Below are 23,426 nucleotides of genomic sequence, written 5' to 3'. Positions count from 1 at the left end.
TTTATTTTAGAACTGTGAAATTGTTTCAACAAACTGCTCCTTTTTGTAATCTCACATATTGCGTTTACAATCCGCCATCCGTGCTTGACTTTGAAAGAGAAAGTTCCCAGAAGCTTAAGAAATAGTTACCAAAAAAATATTGTTAAACAACAAAAGTTGAAGCACGTTCTAATATTAAAGTAACGCTCGGTGTTTGTAGGGTCACATTGTCCATCGAGTTTTTTTCAGTCATGGGGCAGTGGTGTCTCAAGCCATAGCACTGCCAAGCTGCCACTGTTGGGCCCTTGAGCAAGGCCCTTAACCCGCCATGGTACAGGTGTACTGTATCATGGCTGTCCCGGTGCTCTGACCCCTACCTCCAAAGTTTGGATGTATGAAGAAAGAATTTCGCTGTGCTGTAATATATATGTTACAAGCAACATGCCTCTATATTCTTCTATATAGCAGGGCAAAGAGAGACTCATTGAAGGTCTAATTGAAACAAGGTTCTGGTTCTTGTTGAGATGTAAGAGTTGTGTGTTGTTTACACAGTTGTGATTCTGAGTGTGCTCGTTGTGTGTTGTTTACACAGTTGTGATTGTGAGTGTGCTCTGAAAGGCATTAAGAGTAGATTTCTTATCTGCTTGATGCATATCTGACCTTTATATATGTCATACCTCTAGTACCTCAGTCCTTTTCATAGAACCAGCAAGAAATGTGTCATTTCTCTGTGTACATTTGAGGCTGATTCCTGTATAGATGTGTATTATTCCGTACAAAATGCTAAAATCTCACTCAGAAGCTCACACTAAGAGAAAGGGAAGTGGGAGCGACAGCCTGCGAAGGTCCAGGTGGTTCTCATTACGGCAGGATGCCTCTTGGCCTGTGCTGAAATTACACAGCTGGTTTCAGGGAATTCTTCACAAATCGCCGGAGAAAGAAAGACAGAAAGTGGGAGAGCAAAAAAAGACAAAATGCTGTATCAAGTAGATGCAATTGTTCCAAATTAGGTCTTCATCAAAGTAAAGCCACTTGGTGGTTGAGTAGCATGGAGCAGGCCTTGTACAGGGTGCGTACAGTGTGATAGGAAGGATCCATCCCAGATCTGTTCTTTGTTTGAAGTCTTTTTTTTTTCATGTTGATTTGAGAGCTGTTAACCAAGATTACAAAATGTAGAATTACACAATGACCTAACAGCACAAATAAACACAGGCTTTTTAACCTCCGGGAAAAACTAAACCTCAATGTGTTAAACATTATCACTTCGTTCTCTCGGTCTAGCATAAAAGGCAGTGCCTGAAATTTTCTTCCACATTCAAAGGCTCAATAAAATGCATATATTTTATGTGTGTGAGCTACAGAATGAGGTTTGAAATGCATTCAGAGTATTTGTGTGGTGAAAAGGGCTGAAGAAAGAAAATAATGTACATATAGAGGAAACCTTTTTTTCATAGAGACTGACGGTATATAAATTTTATAGAAATCAATTAGATTTAATAGAAGGCCACCAGGTGAATGATTTTTAAATAATATAATTGTTTTTCTTTTATTTAAAACAGGATATCTTTACAAATTAATCTCTCTTATGCACCCTCAGTTATATATTACTAAGGTGTATCTTTAATTGTCACGGTTTTGGTGCTCAATATAAATTAGACTGTTATTACATTTTATGATGAACCTTTAATGAGACACATTATGCACTTTTCTAGGTAAAGCATGCATACTGGGATCTGAACTGGTGAAAAAAAGAATGCCAAGAGGGTTTAAGGAAGCAAACTTGACCATGTACTCTTACATGTACATCATACAGGCACTAGACAATAACGTGTTGTCTATGAGATTGCATATGCCAAGAAGAAGGATAGTGCATTCCTTCAAATCTGTTACGCTGCACTGCGTACAAGAGCAACAATTTAAAAAATACGTATTTGGTTGACTTCAAGAGTCTTAACAAAAACATGTGTTAGGCTTCATCCTTCTGGTTGGTAGTTGTAGTAGGACATGAGAGTTTGGGCTGCTAGGATGGAATTAGTCTAGAATAAATTAGGGAGAAAATAGAAAAGGTGCAAAAGGTGTACTCTTTAGAGTGCCACTACAGCAAGCAATGGCCTAGTATAGTGCCCTTTTTTCACGCAATCTGAAATAGATAAAGCTGAAATAACAAAAAAGCTTTACAAAGCACTCAAGCTTCCAGATTTCCAGCATTTAGCAAATTCCCTTATAAAGAGAGACTTACGACAGTGTTTTACAGTCTCAATCAAAAACACATCCTTATGCTAATACAAATAAGTCATGGTCTCAGTATACCATCAAGTTAAATGATGTTCGAGGGTAGTTAATACAAAAACAGTACAAATCAGTGTTTTGTTTTTTTTTGCCCAAATGTGCATTCGTTTCAGTTTAATCTAAAATGCAATAATGAGCCACTGAGGGCAGAAAAATAGCAATTTAGTAAACCACCATGTTAGAAGTAACGAGGGGCCTTTGTAGTGGAGCACACAAAAACATGTCCCTAACAAATGGCATTAATTATTGCCACTTTTGGTCTCTGTGGAAGACTTCTTTATATCTAACATAGAAATGGGTTTCAACAACAAGCTGGAGCAGCATCCTAAAAATCCCACAATACCACAGTCAGATTCGGTACCTTTTCCTTTCCTTGTAAGTATGTGTTTTAAATGAAATAAAGAGATTTTATTTCTCTGCGTCTACAAATAATTATATCATGATGGCAGCATGGACTCCAACGATGTTCGTTTGCTTTGGAAGATCCAAAAAGGCTTTGCCTTATTTGTATTCCATAGCATATGAAATGAACTCAAATCCAAAAGCTATAACGAATATATCATTTGAGCGGCACAAGTTTAAGCTTTATTTTCCATTGTGGGTTTTTTAATTTATAACCATAGTCAAAAGTGACAAGATGAAAACAATTCTGGTTATTTAAAATGTGGGGTAACAACTGAAACCGAACGACAGATGGAAAGCTCGCTCGTATTGTTCTCTTTGGCTGCTCTTTTGCCTCCTTCTTTTATTTCTATCCTCTTAAACAGGAGGTTGTTGGTTTTGATTTGCTCCTCAGGCACTCTATTGCAAGAACAAAAAAGAAACTACGATAGACGAATTGTGTCTCTGTATATTGAAGAGAAGCAGCTGTGGATTTGCAGCTGATAGACTAAAAACACAGAGCTGTAGTGGAAGTTTCAGTAATGATTTCTTGTAAAATGTTTTAAGAAATTCATTTGAACAAGTGTTGAAATACACCGAGTTTTGTATATACGTTGAACTTTCCCAAAAATGCATGATTGTGATATTTAACCAACAGCTCCTTACTATTTTCTTTTCTGTTTCAGTCTGTTTGGTATTTCTCCAGTGGTGCTGAGTGACTGTTCCCACACCTGGATGTTTAAAGTCAACCCTGAGCTCGATTGGCACCACTTTGTCAATCCCATCATGCTCTTGGTGCTGTACTACACGCTGGCCACACTTGTCCGCCTTTGGCTGCAGGAACCGGTGAACACGGTCAGTCTCCAGACAAGCTGTCTGATCCTAAGGGTTCGGTTTAGTCCTTCAGTTTGGAAAATAGCAATGAATTGATGCAGTAACAGTAAAGTGATTAACGGTCCTGTAAATCGTGACTCAAACATCATTTTCTGTTTCTGATCATTTGTTTTCATTTCTTGACTTCTATTACTTTGTAATTGAGATTCCCTAACTCATTTGCAATTAAGGACGTAATCTTATTTACAGTAGGTATAATGATCCATGATCCATATTGCTTATCCAGCAGATAAAAAAGAAAGAGGGAGAAGCTAAAGTGACAGAGGAGAATGAGCAATCTCCTGTAAGCACCGAGGTCCATCAGACAGCAGAGAAAAAGAGAGAGATGTGGAGGATGGCACGCTATCTCCCAGACGAAAGAAAGGTAGAATGGATATTTCCTATTTCCTATGACAGAAACACTTTAAATAGTAACATGCATGCATCTCTTACAACAATTAAAATGGTTTCATGGTTAATTGCACAAAACGTACTCGGTTACGAACGTAACCTCGGTTCCCTGAGATACGGAACGAGTACTGCGTATGGGGAAAAGCTCCTTTTTTCCTCAATACTGAAGCCTTTTTTCAATAACGCAGTGCAACTGCACTGCCATTGGTTTAATCTGTAAACTTTTTTAAAACCAATGACGGCGCTGCGTAGCTGCGCGAGCCTGTGGCGATGCAGCGCGCCAAAGCCCGCTAAAAAGGGGCGGGGCGTATAGCTATATAAGCAGGCAAATCGCCAGAGGAAATCAGGTCATACGACTGAAGCGACGACACTGAAGCCGCAGCATCGTGGCACGGCATATAACGCAGTACTCGTTCCGTATCTCAGGGAACCGAGGTTACGTTCGTAACCGAGTACGTTCCCTTTCGATACTCCACTCATACTGCGTATGGGGAACGAATTCAACCGCGCCGTGCCACGGTAGGGAACGATAAGACTTATCTTGAGCACCCTGGGGCCCAGAGGATAAGTGAGAGGGCCGGAGCCGTCGAACCCTTGACGCAACACTGCTAAGAGGGAGCAAGCTCCCCGGAGGTGGTATGATGACGGAGTCTGAAGAGGCCGTCGTATCAAACCGAAAGAACCCGAGCGTGCAAGGTCGGGATGTCCAGGTTATAGAATCTGACAAAAGTGGACGGCGAGGACCAACTGGCCGCCTCACAGATGTCCTTGATAGAGACACCACCAGACCAGGCCCATGAAGAGGCCATCCCTCTAGTGGAGTGGGCTCTTACTCCTATGGGGCACTCAAGACCCATAGAAGAGTAACATAGAGCAATAGCGTCGACTATCCAACGCGAGAGGCGTTGCTTTGAGACCGAAGACCCCTTGGTGCGGCCACCAAAGCAGACAAAAAGCTGGTCAGATTGCCTGAACGGCTGTGACCGCTCAGTGTATACCCTCAAAGCCCTCACTGGGCAGAGTAAATTCAGCTCTTGCTCACCTGACAACAGAGGCAGAGCCGAGAGAGAAACTACCTGCGCTCTAAATGGCGTTGAGAGAACTTTAGGTACGTAGCCGTGCCTGGGTTTTAAAATGACCTTTGAGTCATTGGGCCCAAACTCAAGGCATGCAGGGCTCACCGAGAGGGCCTGCAAATCGCCAACACGCTTGACTGATGCTAGAGCAAGTAGCAGAGCGGTTTTGAGCGTTAGGGGCCGAAGGCCAGCTGACCGCAGCGGTTCAAAGGGAGGCCCTTTGAGCGCTTCAAGGACCGTGTGAAGGTCCCAAGTGGGAGCGGTGAGAGGACGTGGGGGCTTCAACCGCCTAGCACCTCTCAGGAAACGTACGACGAGGCCGTTTCGACCCACTGATTGGCCAGCAATAGGAGCATGAAATGCTGCGATGGCTGCTACGTACACCTTGAGCGTGGAAGGGGTGAGACCCTTGTCCAGACGCTCTTGGAGGAATGACAGTATCGGAGATACGTCACACTCAACAGGGTCTTCGTTCCGTGCGGAGCACCAGTCAACGAAGACTGACCATTTCTGGGCGTAGAGGCGTCTCGTAGACGGGGCCCTCGCCTGAGCAATGGTATGTAGCACGTCCTTGGGGAGGCTCAGAGGCTCCCATCGAGGGACCATACGTGCAGAGCCCAGAGTTCTGGCTGCGGGTGCCAGATTGTCTTGTTCGCCTGAGAGAGGAGGTCTCGCCTCAGGGGGATCGGCCATGGGGCTTTCATGGAAAGCCTGAATAGCTCCGAGGACCAAACTTGGCTCCTCCAGAGTGGGGCCACCAGGAGGACTCTGTGCCTGTCTTCCCTGACTCGTCTGATGACCTGAGGGACCAGAGCGATCGGGGGAAAAGCGTAAAGAAGGAGGCTGGGCCAGTCGTGGGCCAGCGCATCTGTGTCCTTTGAAAAATAAGTTGGGCAATGAGAGTTGCTTTCTGAGGCGAAGAGGTCGACCTCTGCCTTCCCGAAAATCTCCCAGATTTTGAGAACCGTCTGGGGATGGAGCATCCACTCGTCCGAGGGGACGTTGCTCCGCGAAAGCATGTCTGCTCCCAGATTCGACTTGCCAGGTATGTGTGTCGCCTTGAGCGATTGCAACCTGGGTAATGCCCATTCCAAGAGGCGCTTTGCCAGCATGTAGAGGCGGCTGGACGAAATGCCACCTTGGTGATTTATGTAGGACACCACTGTCATGCTGTCCGACTGGACTAAGACGTGGCGCCCTTCCAGGATCGCCTGAAACGATCGAAGGGCTCGTTCTACTGCCAGCATCTCGAGGCAGTTGATATAGAGATGGCTGTCCTCGTGCGACCACGAGCCGAAGGCTGGTCTGCCCTCGCACAGAGCGCCCCAACCCAGGTTGGACGCATCTGTTGAGACCACCGTCCTTCTGGAAACCGCCTGTAGGGGTACTCCACGGCTGAACCAAACAGGGTTCATCCAAGGCTCCAGGGCTGCTAGACAGGCCTGGTTGACTCTGACGCGAAAGCGGCCGTGCCGCCAAGCGTGAGGTGGGACCCGGAGTTTCAGCCAGTATTGCAGGGGCCGCATTCGTAGGAGGCCAAGCTGTAAAACTGGGGAGGCGGAAGCCATCAGCCCTAGCATCCTCTGAAAGAACTTCAGAGGGAAACAGGCCTTGTTCCAGACAGAGGCCGCGAGCTGCTGAAGTACCAGAGCGCGTTCTGGTGATATGACCGCCCTCATGCGGACTGAGTCGAAAACCACTCCTAGGAACATAATACGTTGGCTGGGGAGCAGTGAGCTCTTGGCAAAATTGACCCTGAGTCCTAGGCACTCTAAGTGGCTCAGGAGCACAGATCTGTGGTGGTCTAGCTCGGTTCGCGACTGGGCTAGAATGAGCCAGTCGTCGAGATAGTTCAGAATGCGGATTCCCATCTGTCTCAGAGGGGAAAGTGCCGCGTTCATGCACTTCGTGAAAGTGCGTGGAGCTAGAGACAGCCCAAAGGGAAGGACTGCATATTGGTAAGCCACACCCTCGAACGCGAATCTCAAGAATCGTCTGTGATGTGGGGCTATCTGGATGTGAAAGTAAGCATCTTTCAGATCCAGCGAGAAGAACCAGTCCTCGGGGCAAATCTGCGTGAGGATCTGCTTCAGTGTCAACATCCTGAACTTCCGTTTCATGAGGGAGAGGTTCAGGAGTCTGAGGTCTAAGATGGGTCTGAGACCGGCATCTTTCTTGGGGACAAGGAAATAACGGCTGTAGAACCCCGACCCGCTTTCTGAGGGAGGAACCATCTCTATGGCTCCCTTCCTCAACAGCGTCAGCACTTCGGTGCGGAGGACCTGGGCGTCGTCCGGCTTTACCAAAGTGGGAATCACCCCGCGAAAACGTGGGGGTCTCCGGGCGAACTGCAGTGAGTAGCCGCATTTTATTATTCCCAACACCCACTTGGACACTCCGGGGATGGCCTGCCAGGCCTCGGCCCGCGTGACAAGGGGCTGGATAATGTCGGGTGGCAGGCCACTGATTAGGGGCCTGAACACTGACAAGTGTGGAAGAGGAAAATTGCTCTCTTTTAGAAAATGTGAAATCTTTATTGTGTTTGTCATAACAGTGCTTTGCGTGGACGCAACAACGGTGGGCCCAGGTCGCATAGCCGGCAGGCGAGAGAGCTTCTGGGGTGGTCCAGCCGTGGCGGGACTTTGCTCTTTCCTCTTCCTTCCCAAACGATCAGGAGGATTTAGAGGGCGTCGGGTCCAGCACAATCCTCTGCCGGGGGCCCTGACGTCCAGGCGGTTTAGCACGCTTGGTGGGGCGAGCTGGGTGCTGCTCCTTAGGGGGCGCCACCTGGGGGGCAGAAGGGACAGGTTTGCTCTGGCGCTGAGTCGGCGCAGTCCTGGGGCGACTCGGGGCGGAGGTGGAGCGCTTGGGCAGGAAGTGCCGCATAGCCTGGGACGACTTCTGTGCTGCGGTGAAGCGCTCCGTAAACCCTTCTACAGCCGGCCCGAAGAGACCGGATGGAGAGACTGGGGCATCTAGAAAGGCCACTTTGTCGCTCTCCTTAATCTCAGTGAGATTAAGCCAGAGGTGGCGCTCCAGCACAACCAGGTTGGCCATGGATCGTCCAATGGCTTGGGCCGTGGTTTTTGTGGCACGCAGGGCCAGATCTGTGGCGCTGCGGAGGTCGCAAAAAGCAGGTTCACTAGGGCTCGACTCATCCAGGGAACGGAGAAGCTTTGCCTGGAACACCTGTAGAATGGCCATGGTGTGTAGTGCTGAAGCAGCTTGGCCCGCAGAAGTGTACGCTCTGCCAGCCATGGCAGATGTCATCCTGCAGGGCTTTGAAGGAAGGGCTCTCTTGCTTTTCCACCCCACAGCCGCGGGGGGGCAGAGATGAGCAGCCACGGCCTCATCCAGGGGCGGCAATTGCTCATAGCCCTTCTCCTGAGAGCCGTCTACTGCGCCGAGAGCTGCAGAGGAAGTGCGTAGGCGGGCCGAGTAGGGGGCGCGCCACGACTTTGTGAGCTCATCGTGCACCTCAGGGAAGAACGGGGCAGAACGCTGGCGGGGGGCCTGGCGGCTTCCCGGCAGGAACCACTCGTCCAGCCTGCTGCGCGTCGGCTCCTCAGGGGGGGCCCACTCCAGATGGAGATCTTCGACGGCTCTGGAGAGGATGCGCAGAAGCTCAGCATCCATCCCAGCTTTGGCGTCGATGGGCTCTCGCGACGGCAAGTGGGCGGGGTTAGAATCACCGGCCCAGTCTTCCGTTTCAGAAGCCGCGAGTGACATGGAGTCATCAAGCGGCTCGTCCTCCGATCCGCCAAATGAGACGAGGTCACTCACTTCAGCTGAGGGACGCTGCTCTGGGCGTGAGAAGAGGACGGGGGACGGCTCTCTCGTTGGGGAGGGTGAGGCACGCGGGCGCCGAGCCGGCGTGAGCTCACCCAAACCCGGGCGCTGAGCCCCTCTACCCCGCTGTCGCTTCCTGGCCGGCTCGCGGGAGGAAAAGGACGGGGGGGCGTGAGGGGCGGGGTCACTTTCATTAAAGAAAGCGATCCGAGAGCGCAGAGAGGCGAGACTCATGCTCTCACAGAAGCAGCATGAGGACTCAGTGAGTGCAGTTTCAGCGTGGGATTTACCCAGGCAGGAAACGCACTCATCATGGCCGTCATTCTCATGCAGAGGGACTCTGCATATGCCACAGTTGTGACGCGGCATGGCCGCCGCCGTTAAAACGGCGTTTTTTGTAGGAATGCTCTTTTAGAGCGGTGAAAACCGCTGGAAAGCTCTTTTTTGTGATCGCCGGATGGCGGCAGGAGATCGCTGAGAAGCGGCTGCAAGCAGGAAGCCGGCAACCCGAGAACGGCGCATGAAACGGCTGTCTATAGAGCGCCGGCGCTGCAAGCGGTCGGCGGTCTCAGCTGGTCCGCTGCGGTGCCTATTCAACGGCGAAAAATCCAGCGAAGGCGTTCAGAAGAAATTCAGCGAAGTGAAGTCGTCGCTGAAGGAGTAAGATCTGATTTCCTCTGGCGATTTGCCTGCTTATATAGCTATACGCCCCGCCCCTTTTTAGCGGGCTTTGGCGCGCTGCATCGCCACAGGCTCGCGCAGCTACGCAGCGCCGTCATTGGTTTTAAAAAAGTTTACAGATTAAACCAATGGCAGTGCAGTTGTACTGCGTTATTGAAAAAAGGCTTCAGTATTGAGGAAAAAAGGAGCTTTTCCCCATACGCAGTATGAGTGGAGTATCGAAAGGGAAGCCGTTTTGCCAGCAATGGCCAATCATGGCCAGTGACTGTTCCATATACAAAATATAAACTGGGGAACAAATGGTGGTCACTCACTCAGAATCACAGGAGACCCAAGTAAGATCATACGTTTTATTATATCACATAAATTTGCAGAGAAATTGTGATATAGGGCATAGTTGTGCATACATAGTATCAGTTAAAAGTCTGTTGATTTAAAAACTAGAACAGGGAGCACATCTGATTTATTATTATTATTATTATTATTATTATTATTATTATTATTATTATTATTGTTGCTGTTAATATTATTATTATTATTATTATTATTATTATTATTATTATTATTATTATTATTATTATCTGAGTAGTGTAGTGACAGTAGGTCAGATATGGGACTGTGGTAGCCTAGTGGTTAAGGTATTGGACTACAGTTAATATCCTAGGTCCACCAAGCTGCCACTGCTGGGCCCCTGAGAAAGGCCCTTAACCCTCAATTACTCAGTTGTATAAAATGAGCTAAAAATGTAAGTCACTCTGGATAAAGGTGTCTGCCAAATATTGTCAATAAGTGAATGTGGTAGATAAACAGTCTAAAGCTTTAAAAACAAACAGTATAACTTGGGTCAGGTAATGGACAAGTAATGGAGTGGCAGAATCCAAACCAGGTTCTGGTGAGTTCAGGTTTTCTCCCTTGGTCTAGTGAGTAATCTTACATATGAATTTACAGTAAGTGTAAAAAGATTTAGGTTAATGTTATCCCAAGTCTGTAACCTAGTGAATTAGTGTAAATGTATTAATTATTTGAGACTATAAAGCTCTGGATAAGGCTGTCTGCCAAATGCAGTAAATGTTAAATGTAAATATAAGCTACATGGTTTTTATTATTCACACAGTGCAGTGCACAATGAACAAGAGATTAAATAAGAAACAAAACAAATCTAAAATATAGAAAAAATAATTTAATATAAATTAAATTAAATGATTAAATATAACAAACATGGTGGCACGGTGGCTTAGTGGTTAGCACGTTCGCCTCACACCTCCAGGGTTGGTGGTTCGATTCCCGCCTCCACCTTGTGTGTGTGGAGTTTGCATGTTCTCCCCGTGCCTCGGGGGTTTCCTCCGGGTACTCCGGTTTCCTCCCCCGGTCCAAAGACATGCATGGTAGGTTGATTGGCATCTCTGGAAAATTGTCCGTAGTGTGTGATTGCATGAGTGAATGAGAATGTGTGTGTGCTCTACGATGGGTTGGCACTCCGTCCAGGGTGTATCCTGCCTTGATGCCCGACTGAGATAGTCACAGGCTCCCCGTGACCCGAGGTAGTTTGGATAAGCGGGTAGAAAATGAGTGAGTGAGAGAGAGTGAGAATATAAATAACCTATAGTAAGATGGAGATTAAAGGTCTAGTGCTGTAAAAAAGGCAACAGAATATTATAGAGGACAACATTCAGTTATAGCTCACTGACTTGTTGTGTAAACAACATTGGTAGTCAGACCAATGTCGTCTGCAAATTATGCAATAGCACTAAGCTTGCACTAAATTCTCAGGTTTCTCTATGTTTATATTTAACACTTTGCACTATTTTATTACACTTTATTAAGCATTTCTTACTTTTTTTTTTCATTTAGCACCTTAAATGTTAAGAGATAATTGTTAAATGTTCATTGTGACTTTAGACTTATGTTTACATTTTAATTATTTGAGTTTCCCATGGTTGTTCACATTTCTGTCTTAATAACTGAGGGGATTATGATCAGAGGAAGGTTAAGTTTAAAATAAAAATGTTTAAATGTAATATATTTTTCTCCTGGTCCTTATTTTAAATGTGTCATAAAAAAGATCAATAATTATCGATATCGACCTATATGAAACACTGATATCGTGATATCATGGTAAGTGTGCTCTAAAAGAGACTGAGTTTTCCATCCAGAGTGTATTCTCACTTCATTCCTATTGCCCTTAGGATGAGTATCATCTGTGTCCTTGACCAGGATAAAGTGGTTACTGAAGATAAATAACTGATTGAATCATGATAACTTCTGACAGTTTAAGGGATTATATTGTTCACTATAAGTACCATAGTGAACTCCTAAATTGAATAGAAATCACTAACCATAAAACACAGCCATAAAAGATACAGTAGTTCACCGTGAAACCACTGCAAACTAATGATTTTTTTCTAAATAATATTGTTGTTCCTGGGATTTAAAAAGATACATTTAGAGTGGTATCTTTTTTTCATAAATTAGATTTTAAAGTATTAGTTTTGCTTGCTTTATGATGCACCATAACAAAATTTAACAAATTGTTTAAATATAGACAAGCTATGGGCCTGTTAGCAATATGGGCCTATATATAGTGTGTATTATGTTGCAAAAATGATGTCTTATTCAGCTGGTGAAATGCATTAATGGATATTGAATTGTCTCTCAGGTATTGATTGTGACATCCAATGGAGGCCCCATGGATCTAATGACTCTGTCACGGGAGCACAGGCCAGTTTCTGCAGAACTCTACTCCACCCCTAAATACAAAAGCCACGATGAGTCGGACATAGGTTAGTCTTTCCTTACAGTGGACAAAGCTATAGAGGAGCAAATTTCAAATAAAATTTCACATATGTATTTGTACCTTGGAAGGCTATAGCAGTATGTAGAGAATAAAATCCAATGACAGTGTGATACCCTTACTACTTACTACTAAAAAAGAGACGCATAATAATTCTATCTGTTTATAATTGCATTTAATGTTGTTTGTTTGATAAAAACTCATTTTAATTCCTTTACTATTAGATAATAGTAAAGAGATTAAAAGAGAGATTAAAATATGTGGAGCATTATAATACACATTTCTGTATAAGTTGTTACCGTAGAAACTATGACCTATTAGAATGAGAGCATTTATATAAAACCTGCGTACACTATCATTAGAGCTGCTGTTGGAGAAAAGTAAACAACACTTTCTGACCAATCAGACTTGAGAATTCAACTTGGTATGAGTTAACTTTAAAATTTGTAACTATTGTGGAAGTCATTCTTTTAAATGATACTATGGCTACTTACTGTAACAAGTGAGTGATTAGATGTTAAAATATATTCTTGGTAAATAATTACATTTTTATTATGGCTTAAATGTTTTTTGAAACTTTATTTTAATTATATCCCTCTGATACCTCTCATATGCAAATAGTCTGTGTGACACAAATAGAAAAAAAGTATTGTTGTAAATTGTGATTGTATTGTGATTACAGAGAGAATGCACACCAGTGTGTATGAGATCAGCCCTGTACTCTCAGGAGTCCCAGGTTTTCCTGAGAGGACCGTCCAAGTGAATGCAGTGGTCAAGATCTTTCGCTTTGTTATGAAGCAGAGCTACATTTGTGCCCTCATTGCCATGATGGTGAGTGTTTGGCTTTTAAGCTGAAGATGGAGTCAAGTGTGTCTCCCTTTTTTTTTTTCTAAATGTAGCAAACACACAGGCAAAGGTACATCTAAAAATAAGCCAGCTTTTAATATAGAGTTATGTCTAAACACAAAAAACTCCTGTTCCAACATGCAGCCTACAGTGTGATTAAACCATTCAAGCTTCTCTTCCTCATAGGCATGGAGTATCACATATGTGAGCTGGCTGACTTTTGTCTTCCTCATCTGGTCTTGCACTTTGTGGATGGTCCGAGACAGGAGAAAGTATGCCATGATCACGTCTCCCTTTATGGTGTTTTATGGGGACCTGCTGATTGTTCTGCAGTATATCTGGAGCTTCCAGACGCTGCAGCCGGTGCCAGGCCTTTTCCTCAAGAAGGAGGTGCCCTTTCGAGAACTAGGCTCCAAGGTAGGAAGCGTCACAGGAGAGCGGGTGTGTGTTTATTTGTCTGTGTCTGAATCTAGTTACTTTGAATGGATTAACAAAATATTTAGGTCAAATTAAATTTAGACTATTGTCCTGTTACACCAAATGGAATGTATTAGACTTTTTGTTTGAGGTATGTGTCTAAAATTTGCTTTATTCAAACGGTACTGGATCGAAATGGCTATTAAATGTGTTTCCAAACTGTTGGCTACCAATTTAGCATGGTCAGCATTCACATATTCATTGATATCAAGTCAGTCTCTCTGACCCATTAGTCTCTCTGACCCATAATGTCTCTGAACATTAGCAAAAATATTGTTAATTATCCTAAAAATTTATTTAAAAAAAAGAAACTCCTATGTCAATTAAAAAAAGATTTTTGTGTGTATGTAGATCTTGTGTCTTCTGAGTTTCTGGCTATTGCTAAGACAAGCTTTGACAGAAAGGAGCGAGAGACAGAAAGATGACACACAGCTGTCTGATATCAGGGTGGAGGACACTTCAAAAGGTGAAACCTTTTCTCTTGATTAAACTTCCAGTGACATTCATGTATATTTTGTAGGTATATATGTATATAATCCATTTTGATATCCTATAGACCAACCTTGCATCTGTCATCATTCGGTATTTGGTCAATATTAGCAAAAACTGGAGGATCGCAATCAAACAATCAATCAACCAATCAACTAATCAATCAATCAATCAACCAACAATTAAACAAATAATAAAATAAAAAGGTGGATTCCATAACATTTCTGAACATAATATTTCTAAATTTATAGATAACAGCAGTATTTAAATGGCCTAATTTAAGGTTTTTATTTAAACTGGAATGTTTATATGTACAACATAAGTGATACATTTATAAGTGACATAAGTGATACATGATACATACGTAAGAATACATTTAATTATATTTATACTTTATTCTTGATCTTTACAGGATAGTATTGTATTGTATGTACAGGATGTATTGTATGTAATTTTTATGTGAAAGAGCGTAAATGAAAAAAAAAAGTCATGCTAAGTCATGTTTTTAGCCTGATGCTATATTTCTTTTGTAGGTATTTTAATAAAAATGCTTTAGTTTATAGGACAATTAAGCTCAATTCTTTTTTAAAAGAAAAAATATTCTGTCTTTTATTATTTTGTGAGTTTGATTCCTTGAGAATTCTCAAGCATTTGAAGATTGAAGATTGAGAACTCTCAGTCCTCAAGCATCAACCTAGAGAGTTTATCTGTTTTTAGATCTTCACGGGTGCAGAATCTTGGCATCTTTTTTGATCAGCACTTAAAATTCGACAAACACATCTCGTCTGTTATTGGGTCTAGTTTTTACCAACTGCGGATTCTCTCCAAAATGAAACACTTTCTTACCCCTAAGACTCTAGAAATGGCTGTTCATGTGTTTATAACTTCTCGCTTAGATTACTGTAACTCTTTATAAAACTCAGTTTACGCATCTCCAGCTCGTTCAAAATGCTGCTGCCAGATTTCTCTCTAGTTGTCGCAAACATGAATACATCACTCCCATTCTCATATCTCTACACTGGCTGCCGATTTCTCAGAGAACAGATTTTAAGATTTTACTCTTTGTCTATAAGTCTCTCCATAATACCGCTCCTCTCTACTTGCCGGAACTTCTTCATCCCTACTCTCCTATTAGAAGTCTTCGTTCATCTGACCAGGCTCTGTTGGTGGTCCCTCGTGTACGGCTTAAGCGTAGAGGAGAGCGTGCCTTTTCTGTGGCCGGTCCTAGACTATGGAACTCCCTGCCATTAGAGATTAGGACGGCACCCTCCATTTCTAGTTTTAAGTCCATGCTAAAGACTCACCTATTTTCTCTAGCCTTCTCATGATTGCCCAGGGGTTTATGTTTGTTTATATTTTATGGTTTATATTTATATCACTTTCTTTTAAACTGGTTATTTTATTTTGTCTACTTTTTTAATAATTCTTATTTTAGCTTTTTGAACTTTATTTTATTGTGCATGTGTGTATTCTTAAGTGTGTGTGTAATGTCAAACGCACTGTGAAGCACTTTGGTCAGCCGTGTGGCTGTTTGTAAATGTGCTATATAAATAAAGTTGAACTTGAACTTGAACTTGATTCCTGCCACCACACTGTGTGCATGGAGATGTGCATTGTAGTCTGATTGGCATCTCTAAATAGTCTGTAGTGTGTAAATTTGTGTGTGAGTACATGCAGTTGTGCGCTGTGGTGGGTTGGCACACCGTTTAGAGTGCCTTATGCCCTGAGATCTCTTGGATAGGCTCCAGGTTCACTGTTACCCTGTGTAGGATTAGCAGTATAGAAAACAGTATACAGCAGTATAGATGATTTGGCTCAATGTTTCAGAGATACATGTGTATCTTTGTATGTGCGTGTGTGTGTGTGTGTGTGTGTGTGTGTGTGCTCTCATTACAGAGAAATATATGGATGGAGAAGTTGGGGGACAGAGAGAGATGATGGATGTGTTGGGCAGTACACTCATGGCCATGTTGAATAAGTACTGGATCTACATCTGTGGAGGAATGTTCTTTTTCGTAAGCTTCGAGGGACGCATCGTCATGTACAAGATCATCTATATGATGTTGTTCCTCTTTTGTGTAGCACTCTATCAGGTGGGTCAGTAATATATGTCTACTCAGTAATTTCTCCATTATTAAGAATGGTGTATACGTAGGCAGGTATTTTGGTTTAAAACATTTTTTGATAAAAGTTCCATTGTATACTGTTTTCTGCAGCTGAACTATGAGAGGTGGAGATGGATGCTGAAGTACTTCTGGATGTCAGTAGTGGTGTACACCATGCTTGTGCTTATCCTCATCTACACATTTCAGTTTGAGTCCTCTTTACACGTCTGGTCCAATATGACTGGATTAAGCAAGGAGAAGTGAGTATAAATGCATGGCAGGACGATATAAACATATTCATAGACACGTCTGTGTACATTTGGATTGCTAGTGACAAAGTGAAGATGTTGGCTGTACATAGAGGTACTGTATGTAGTATGTGGTGGCCTGGGAATTCCTTCACATGCTCATATTTTGTGTTTGTCTTTTGTGTATGTAGATCTGAAAACAACACACATTTCAGAATCGACTGTGGTGTATTATTTTGCAAATATATTCCAATCATGAGTCATTTAAAATCTAGTTAACTCCAAAAATGATAAGGGAGAAAATCTCATTATCTCATTTAAAGAATTGCTTACAGTTCAACCGAAAGACGCCCTGCTTATTTCTACGTTTCTACATTTTTACATGCAACAGCTTTTTATTAATTTATATATTTATATATTTTATTTTTGGAAAAATATGTTACGATAAACAAAAAATAAAAAAAAAGTGAAGTCTAAAATTGAAAAGTGAGGTTTAACACTTTGTCTACATAATCTTATTGAACTAACACTCTCTCTCTCACTCTCTCACACTCTCTCTCTTGCTCTCTCTTTCTCTTTCTGTGTGTGTGTGTAGGCTGGAAGATCTAGGCTTGGAGAGGTACTCTGTTCCAGCTCTCTTCACACGAATCTTCATCCCCACCTCTTTTTTGCTGGTGTGTATCCTCCACCTGCATTACTTCCACGAACGCTTCTTGCAGCTCACCGACATCAAGGCAGTCGTGGACAAGCAGAAAAGCACCATTTCTAGGTGAGCCCTGTTAGAAAACAAGCTCAAACCTAAATTATTTCCCCACCTACATTTAACACAGACTTTATTAGGAACACATGTACACCTGTACATTCATGCAGCTATCTAATCAGCCAATCAGCACAATGCATAAAATGGAAATTGGAAAAAAGTGTGATCTTAGTGACAGTGATTGTGGCATAGATGTTGGTGCCAGATGGGTTTGAGGTTTTCAGAAACTGCTGATCTCCTGGAAATTTTACACACAGCATTTTCTAGTTTACAGAGAATGGTCCAAAAAACAAAAAACATTCAGTTTGTGACCTTGCTGATTAGATAATCTAATTCATGTGCAGGTGTTCCTATTAAAGTGGCAGTCGTTTTCAGGATTTTTGTTTTTTTTATTTAAGAAATGAGTTACATTGCAAACTGTAGCAATGATTTATCAGCATTCTAAATATAATAGCATGTGTCGTGTTTTTGTGAATGTGGATGCATGGATATGTATGTTTATATAATATGTAAGTATTTTTAAGAAATTTCTTCAGCTTTATGGGTGTTGATTTGATTTAAGATGATTAAAGAAGAACAAAAATGAATGCTGTACAAAGGTTTTGTTGTAAAATCACCTCTGGCTTGTTCACTAAAGATCTAAATCTATTCAATTTAATTCAATTCTGAATAATGTCCTTTCTACAATCATATAAATTCTGAAAATTCTGTTTTGATTTGGAGGTTGTTGTCCTCAGAGACCATATGGAATTGGTAACTTCTATTTGAACACAACTGGAGCTGGCACTATCACTGGATGCCTCAGGATGGGTAGAAAAAGAGAAGAAATGTTGAACAAATGTTTTAAACTCATGGTATCTTAAGTATGTAACCTAGTGAGCCAGCATTAATGTATTCAATGCTAGAGATTTAAGCACTTACTGTATGTACGTCGCTCTGGATAAGGGCATCTGTCAAATGCTGTAAATGTAAATGTAAGAAAGTGGAGAGGAATTAGCGTAGCTGCTGTTCGTAATATTAAACAGAACTAGATAATAATGTGTATCTACTGGAGCACACGATTGTAAGATGTATTATGTATAAGCCTGGATAAAGAGATATGTCTTTAATCTACATTTAAACTGAGAAAGTGTGTCTGAGTCCCGAACTCTGTCAGGAAGCTTAGGAGTTTAGGAGCTAAATACGAAAAACGCTCTACGCCTTTGATATCCTTGGAACTACCAGAAGTCCTGAGTTTTGTGATCTCAGAGAGCATAAAGGATTGTAGCATGTTAGAAGACTGGTTAGATACGTGCAAGCTAAACCATTTAGAGCCTTGTACGTAACTAGTTCTAAACTTCAATTCTAAACTTAAGAGATTGGGGTTATATGATCGTATTTTCTCGTCCTGGTTAGAACTCTGGCGGCTGCATTTTGGACTAACTGTAGCCTATTTATTAAAGATGCAGGACAACCACCTAGTAATGCATTACAATAGTCTAGTCTGGAGATCATGAATGCATGAACTAGCTTCTCAGCATCAGATAAAGATAGGATGTTTCTTAGCTTAACAATATTTCTAAAATTTCCAATATGTCTAATATAACACTCAGATCTTTCACTGTTGAGCTAGAAGTAACAGTACATCCCTCTAAATGGAGGTTGAATTATGAAATTGTAAATCTATGTCAAATTTATTTAAAGCTACTTTGCCTTTGTTTTTTATGCGTATTGACCTTTTCTTTTTCAGACTTGTGCACCTTGATGGCAGTTTGGCAGATTTATCAATGATAAAACCTGAATTTAACCCCTCTGAAAAAGATGAAGAAATTGGGGAGAAAGTGGATCTTGACATTAAGGATGAGGATGACATTAAGATAAGAGAAGAAAAAGATGAAGAGATATGCGAAGTGTTTTGCAAAACAGCGAGTTTCTCCTGTCACATACTATCAGAACCAGAGCCTGATCATGGAGACGGTAACTTTTACACTACACACTCTGTAAATTATAGCCTTAACATTTTTATATGATATTACCCTTATATACATGCTAACTTAAATATGTCTCAGTGGATCTTGTGGTTTAGAGGCCGAATTGGGGTTTAACTGAAGAATAATGGTCAGTCATCAGGCACTAAAGCAGAAACATTTACATTTCATATTCAATAGGGTCAAGAATTTATTGACTATTGACTGAAATGCAGAAGAGAATTGTTCATCAGAAGGAAGGAAAATCACAATTTCTCATCTGCACTCAGTATATAACGTTAAAAACCTTTTACTTTACTTCCAGTTACTCTCACTCCATTCCTTTCAGCCAAAGTCCATACTTGAGCAGTGATTCTGTACACTCAGTATGATAACTGTAACATTCACTGACATTATTTAACACTATTAACCCTTTGGTACTGTTTGAGTCAAATCGACCTGAAACATTGTCGGGGTCTTAAAAGCACTGCATAAATAATTATAAAATAAAAATACTTGAAAGTTCTTTACACATAATATCTTTATCTCAATCTCAAACAATATAGTTACCATTTGTAATTACTGGATCACACTTAACAATGAAAATGTTGTTTGTTTTTAGGATCAATTTATAATTCGGTAGCAAAATATACTATAATAAAGACCTTTGTGGCATAAATCTAGAAATACACTGAAATGGAACAATGTTCCTATTACTCTTTATTATTTTTAACTGATTTTTTAAATACAGGTGATGAACAACTACAGAAGCATAAAAATGCATCTGCAAATGTGGATGATTTTTAAGAAATGCAAAACACTTTTAGTCAAAATATAAGACAGTTTAGCTTAATCTGAACTCCACACAAAGGGTTAATTAACATGCACAAACTACATTTCAATGTTAATGCATAACAAGTCAAATAAGTAATTAACACTTATGCTTTTTAATAATAAACCAAATCAGACAAATGTAATCAGCATCTTTATTAACTTATGGTCATGCTGCTATATTCATACAATTTAAAATTTAGTTCAGCTTATAATGATGTTATAAGGCTTATAATACAGCTTATAATGTTTTCAGAAAATTTTGAACTGATTCTGAAGCATTTTACAGTATCTTCATTTGGAGAACAAATTTAAGTAAATCACGTCGTCATTAATTTGTTTGCAATTTTAAGTGGAGTTTTATTTTAAATGTTATTATTGATTAAATATTAGTGAATTTACTTTGGATTCTATTCCTTGGAATGGAACAGAATTATCAGATATTTTCAGTATAATCAAATGAATTATTTTATTGACACAAGTCTGATAAAAAATTAGTCTGGAAAAGTTTCAGAGACTTTTTTATCTTACACAAATTTTTCAAGATACTAAAAATTTTAGCACTTGAGAGCAGAAATTCGTTTGATATCACTATTTACACAGAAGATAAAGGTTTGTGTAAAAAAAAATAACATTTTCTTTGAATATATTGCTTCTTTTAGCTTAGATAAAAAGACACTAGAAATTCAGTGCTGAAAATAGACATAAAAAAACAGGCGCAAATTCAAAGTTTTTTGGCCTCTGGTAAAAAAAAAAAAAAAAAGTTAATAAAAAATACTGTAAATACTTAAAAGGCAATTTTAATGTAAACCATTATTTTCAAATTATTTAATCACTCACTCACTCACTGACTCACTCATTTTCTACCACTTATCCGAACTACCTTGGGTCACGGGGAGCCTGTGCCTATCTCAGGCGTCATCGGGCATCAAGGCAGGATACACCCTGGACGGAGTGCCAACCCATCGCAGGGCACACACACACACGCACACACACACACACTCTCATTCACTCACGCAATCACACACTACGGACAATTTTCCAGAGATGCCAATCAACCTACCATGCATGTTTTTGGACCGGGGGAGGAAACCGGAGTACCCGGAGGAAACCCCCGAGGCACGGGGAGAACATGCAAACTCCACACACACAAGGCGGAGGCGGGAATCGAACCCCCAACCCTGGAGGTGTGAGGCGAACGTGCTAACCACTAAGCCACCGTGCCCCCCATTATTTAATCAGAATTAGGCAAATTTTAATGAACCAATGTTTACAGTTTTATCATAAAGTAATTGAAATTTATGGATTTAAGTCCTAATGGTACAACACAACCACTGGGGAAAAGTTTTTGTTACAGACACACTTGCAGACAGAGCAGCACAGGACAGGACCAGAGAAGTAAACAGACTTGAGTAAAAGTGTAGAATTTTACACAGAAGCTGTAAGATAACTAAAATGTGTTCAGCTCTAGTTTCATAAAACTCCTTTCTTTAAAATGTCTAAATAGCTATTTATTTGTATATCACTTTTAACAATGGACATTGTCTCAAAGCAGCTTTATAGAACATAAGCAATATAGTACAAAAGGTTTAATATTATACAAAGATTAATATTATACAGAAGTTCAAGATTAATATCAGACTTATATTTAAATGTTTGTTTTTATTCCCAATGAACAAGCCTGAGGTGACTGAGGCGACTTGAGGGAAACCTTGAGAGGAACCAGACTCTAGAGGAAACCCATCTTCATTTGGGTGACATTAGAGAGTGATTATAAATTGGAAAATTATAAATTAGTTGTGTTTAACACTTCACCATTATTGGCAAGTTTATGACTTTAAGTTAAAGTTTGAAGATGTTATAGTGCTTATGTTACCACGTTTTACTAGTTCCACAGACTCTGGAAAAAAAAGATGATGGCGTGAAGACGTTTTTTTTTGTTTTTTTTTTTAATCAAGCTGTATTACACTAATCTGACTAGAAATACAAGATCTGTGTATGTTTATACACCAGGCTCTCGTGCATGGGCCAATTAGCTTCTTTCGGATAATTGAATGTATTTGGATAAGAATCAACAGAGGATCTGCTGCAGGAGCTGTAATGGTTGAATTTTTTTTCAAATTCTGAATTTGCTGAATTTCAGACAGATTTTCATACATTAAATGTTCTGCTATAGTACTTTTTTATTTCAGTTGATATATTGCTGGGTTTACATTCAGAGCAGTTGGTGACCTCAGATTTAAGGTTTCACCAAGACTGACAATGCAACGGAGCTTCTAGATTTAATCTTTTCTCCAAGAGAGTGTTTTCTTGTGCTTCCTTGAAAGCTTAAATATGGTTGTTGTTGTACTTCTAAATTTATCTCAGAAACCAATTTATAATTTGTAAAAGTATGTTTTTTTGTTTCATTCTTAAATTAATAAGCCAGGTAAGATCTGATTTGAGTTTGTCTTTCCCACGGGGTTTGTCGTTCCCTGTGTACCAAAGTTTTCAACAACACTCTACTTAACACAAAGCAGCTGCTTTGAAATGCACACAGCTTACACCAGTGTTGATCAAAAAGGGTTGGCGCCGTCTGAGTTTTTTTGTCTGCTTACATTTTATAAACCTTTTCGTTTCGTCATTAATCAGGAAGTGACATATTGTGTCAAAAATTGCTGTGATGATTCATCAGTGTTTGAGGATGTTGCATGGTGCTCTCAGGAATTTACTGCTTTGTCGTCAAGAATCTAGACTAAATGTTTTGTTTTACACCAGCTGTTCACCCCATGCCCTCAAAACATGACTGCAACACCACTTACGGGTAGTAAATTTTGATAAATTGATTATTAACTGCACGGTATAAGGAAGAGGTTACGGAAGAGTATTTATGGTATCGCTTATACTTGTTTTTTCAGGAGACAGAGACCCGCTAAGTGTTGTTGCTGTTCTGTTTAGAGGATGCATTCTTTGGTTTTCTCACCTGTAAATATCCTTGCTGGCCTGTTAGTATCTATGCCAGATTATAATTGCTCTTAGGAATAAGTCACGCAAAGCTCTTGGTATAATGTTCCCCACATGCAGATCTGAAAAATAAGTGGCACCTGGTGATGGATCGGCTGACCGTGCTGTTCCTCAAGTTCCTGCAGTACGTCTATCAGCTGCAGCTCTTTATCTGGTGGCTTCTGGAGCTTCATGTCATCAAGATTGTGTCTTCTTATATTATCTGGGTTTCTGTCAAAGAGGTGAGCTCACTGGAGGTTATAAAGAGATTGATTTTTTGACATGGGTTTGCTGTAGGACTTTACCTGGATGGAATAAATGAAGCAGAATTGACTCATGACTGAGTCTGAATTCATGTGTCTAATACTAGCTACTAATGTCCTAATACTCCCACTTTGAACCTGAATAGTTCTATTGATCCTGTGTATCTCCATTGATCTGAATAAATTATATTTGACTCTTTTTGTAGGCT

The 23,426-nt window shown here is 41.1% G+C and overlaps 1 protein-coding gene across 6 annotated transcripts in view; it reads left to right on the top strand.

Annotated features, from left to right (window-relative positions):
* The window catches only part of LOC132845572 (piezo-type mechanosensitive ion channel component 2), a 126,362-nt gene that overhangs the window by 73,428 nt on the left and 29,508 nt on the right, over positions 1–23,426 (top strand). For 4 of the 6 annotated variants that reach the window (XM_060869641.1, XM_060869639.1, XM_060869645.1 and 1 more), the window contains 11 exons: positions 3,336–3,504; positions 3,770–3,907; positions 12,136–12,259; positions 12,953–13,101; positions 13,303–13,533; positions 13,945–14,059; positions 15,979–16,175; positions 16,299–16,447; positions 17,031–17,204; positions 18,925–19,151; positions 23,036–23,196. In XM_060869641.1, the coding sequence (XP_060725624.1) occupies positions 3,336–3,504; positions 3,770–3,907; positions 12,136–12,259; positions 12,953–13,101; positions 13,303–13,533; positions 13,945–14,059; positions 15,979–16,175; positions 16,299–16,447; positions 17,031–17,204; positions 18,925–19,151; positions 23,036–23,196 (1,834 nt within the window). The remainder of the gene's footprint in view (positions 1–3,335; positions 3,505–3,769; positions 3,908–12,135; positions 12,260–12,952; positions 13,102–13,302; positions 13,534–13,944; positions 14,060–15,978; positions 16,176–16,298; positions 16,448–17,030; positions 17,205–18,924; positions 19,152–23,035; positions 23,197–23,426) is intronic. The other 2 variants (XM_060869644.1, XM_060869643.1) reach the window with 1 other exon arrangement.

The sequence above is a fragment of the Tachysurus vachellii genome, chromosome 5 (assembly GCF_030014155.1).
Source record: "Tachysurus vachellii isolate PV-2020 chromosome 5, HZAU_Pvac_v1, whole genome shotgun sequence".
Taxonomy (NCBI): Eukaryota; Metazoa; Chordata; class Actinopteri; order Siluriformes; family Bagridae; genus Tachysurus; species Tachysurus vachellii.
Note: the sequence above shows the minus strand (reverse complement) of the source record. Positions and strands in the feature narration are given on the sequence as shown.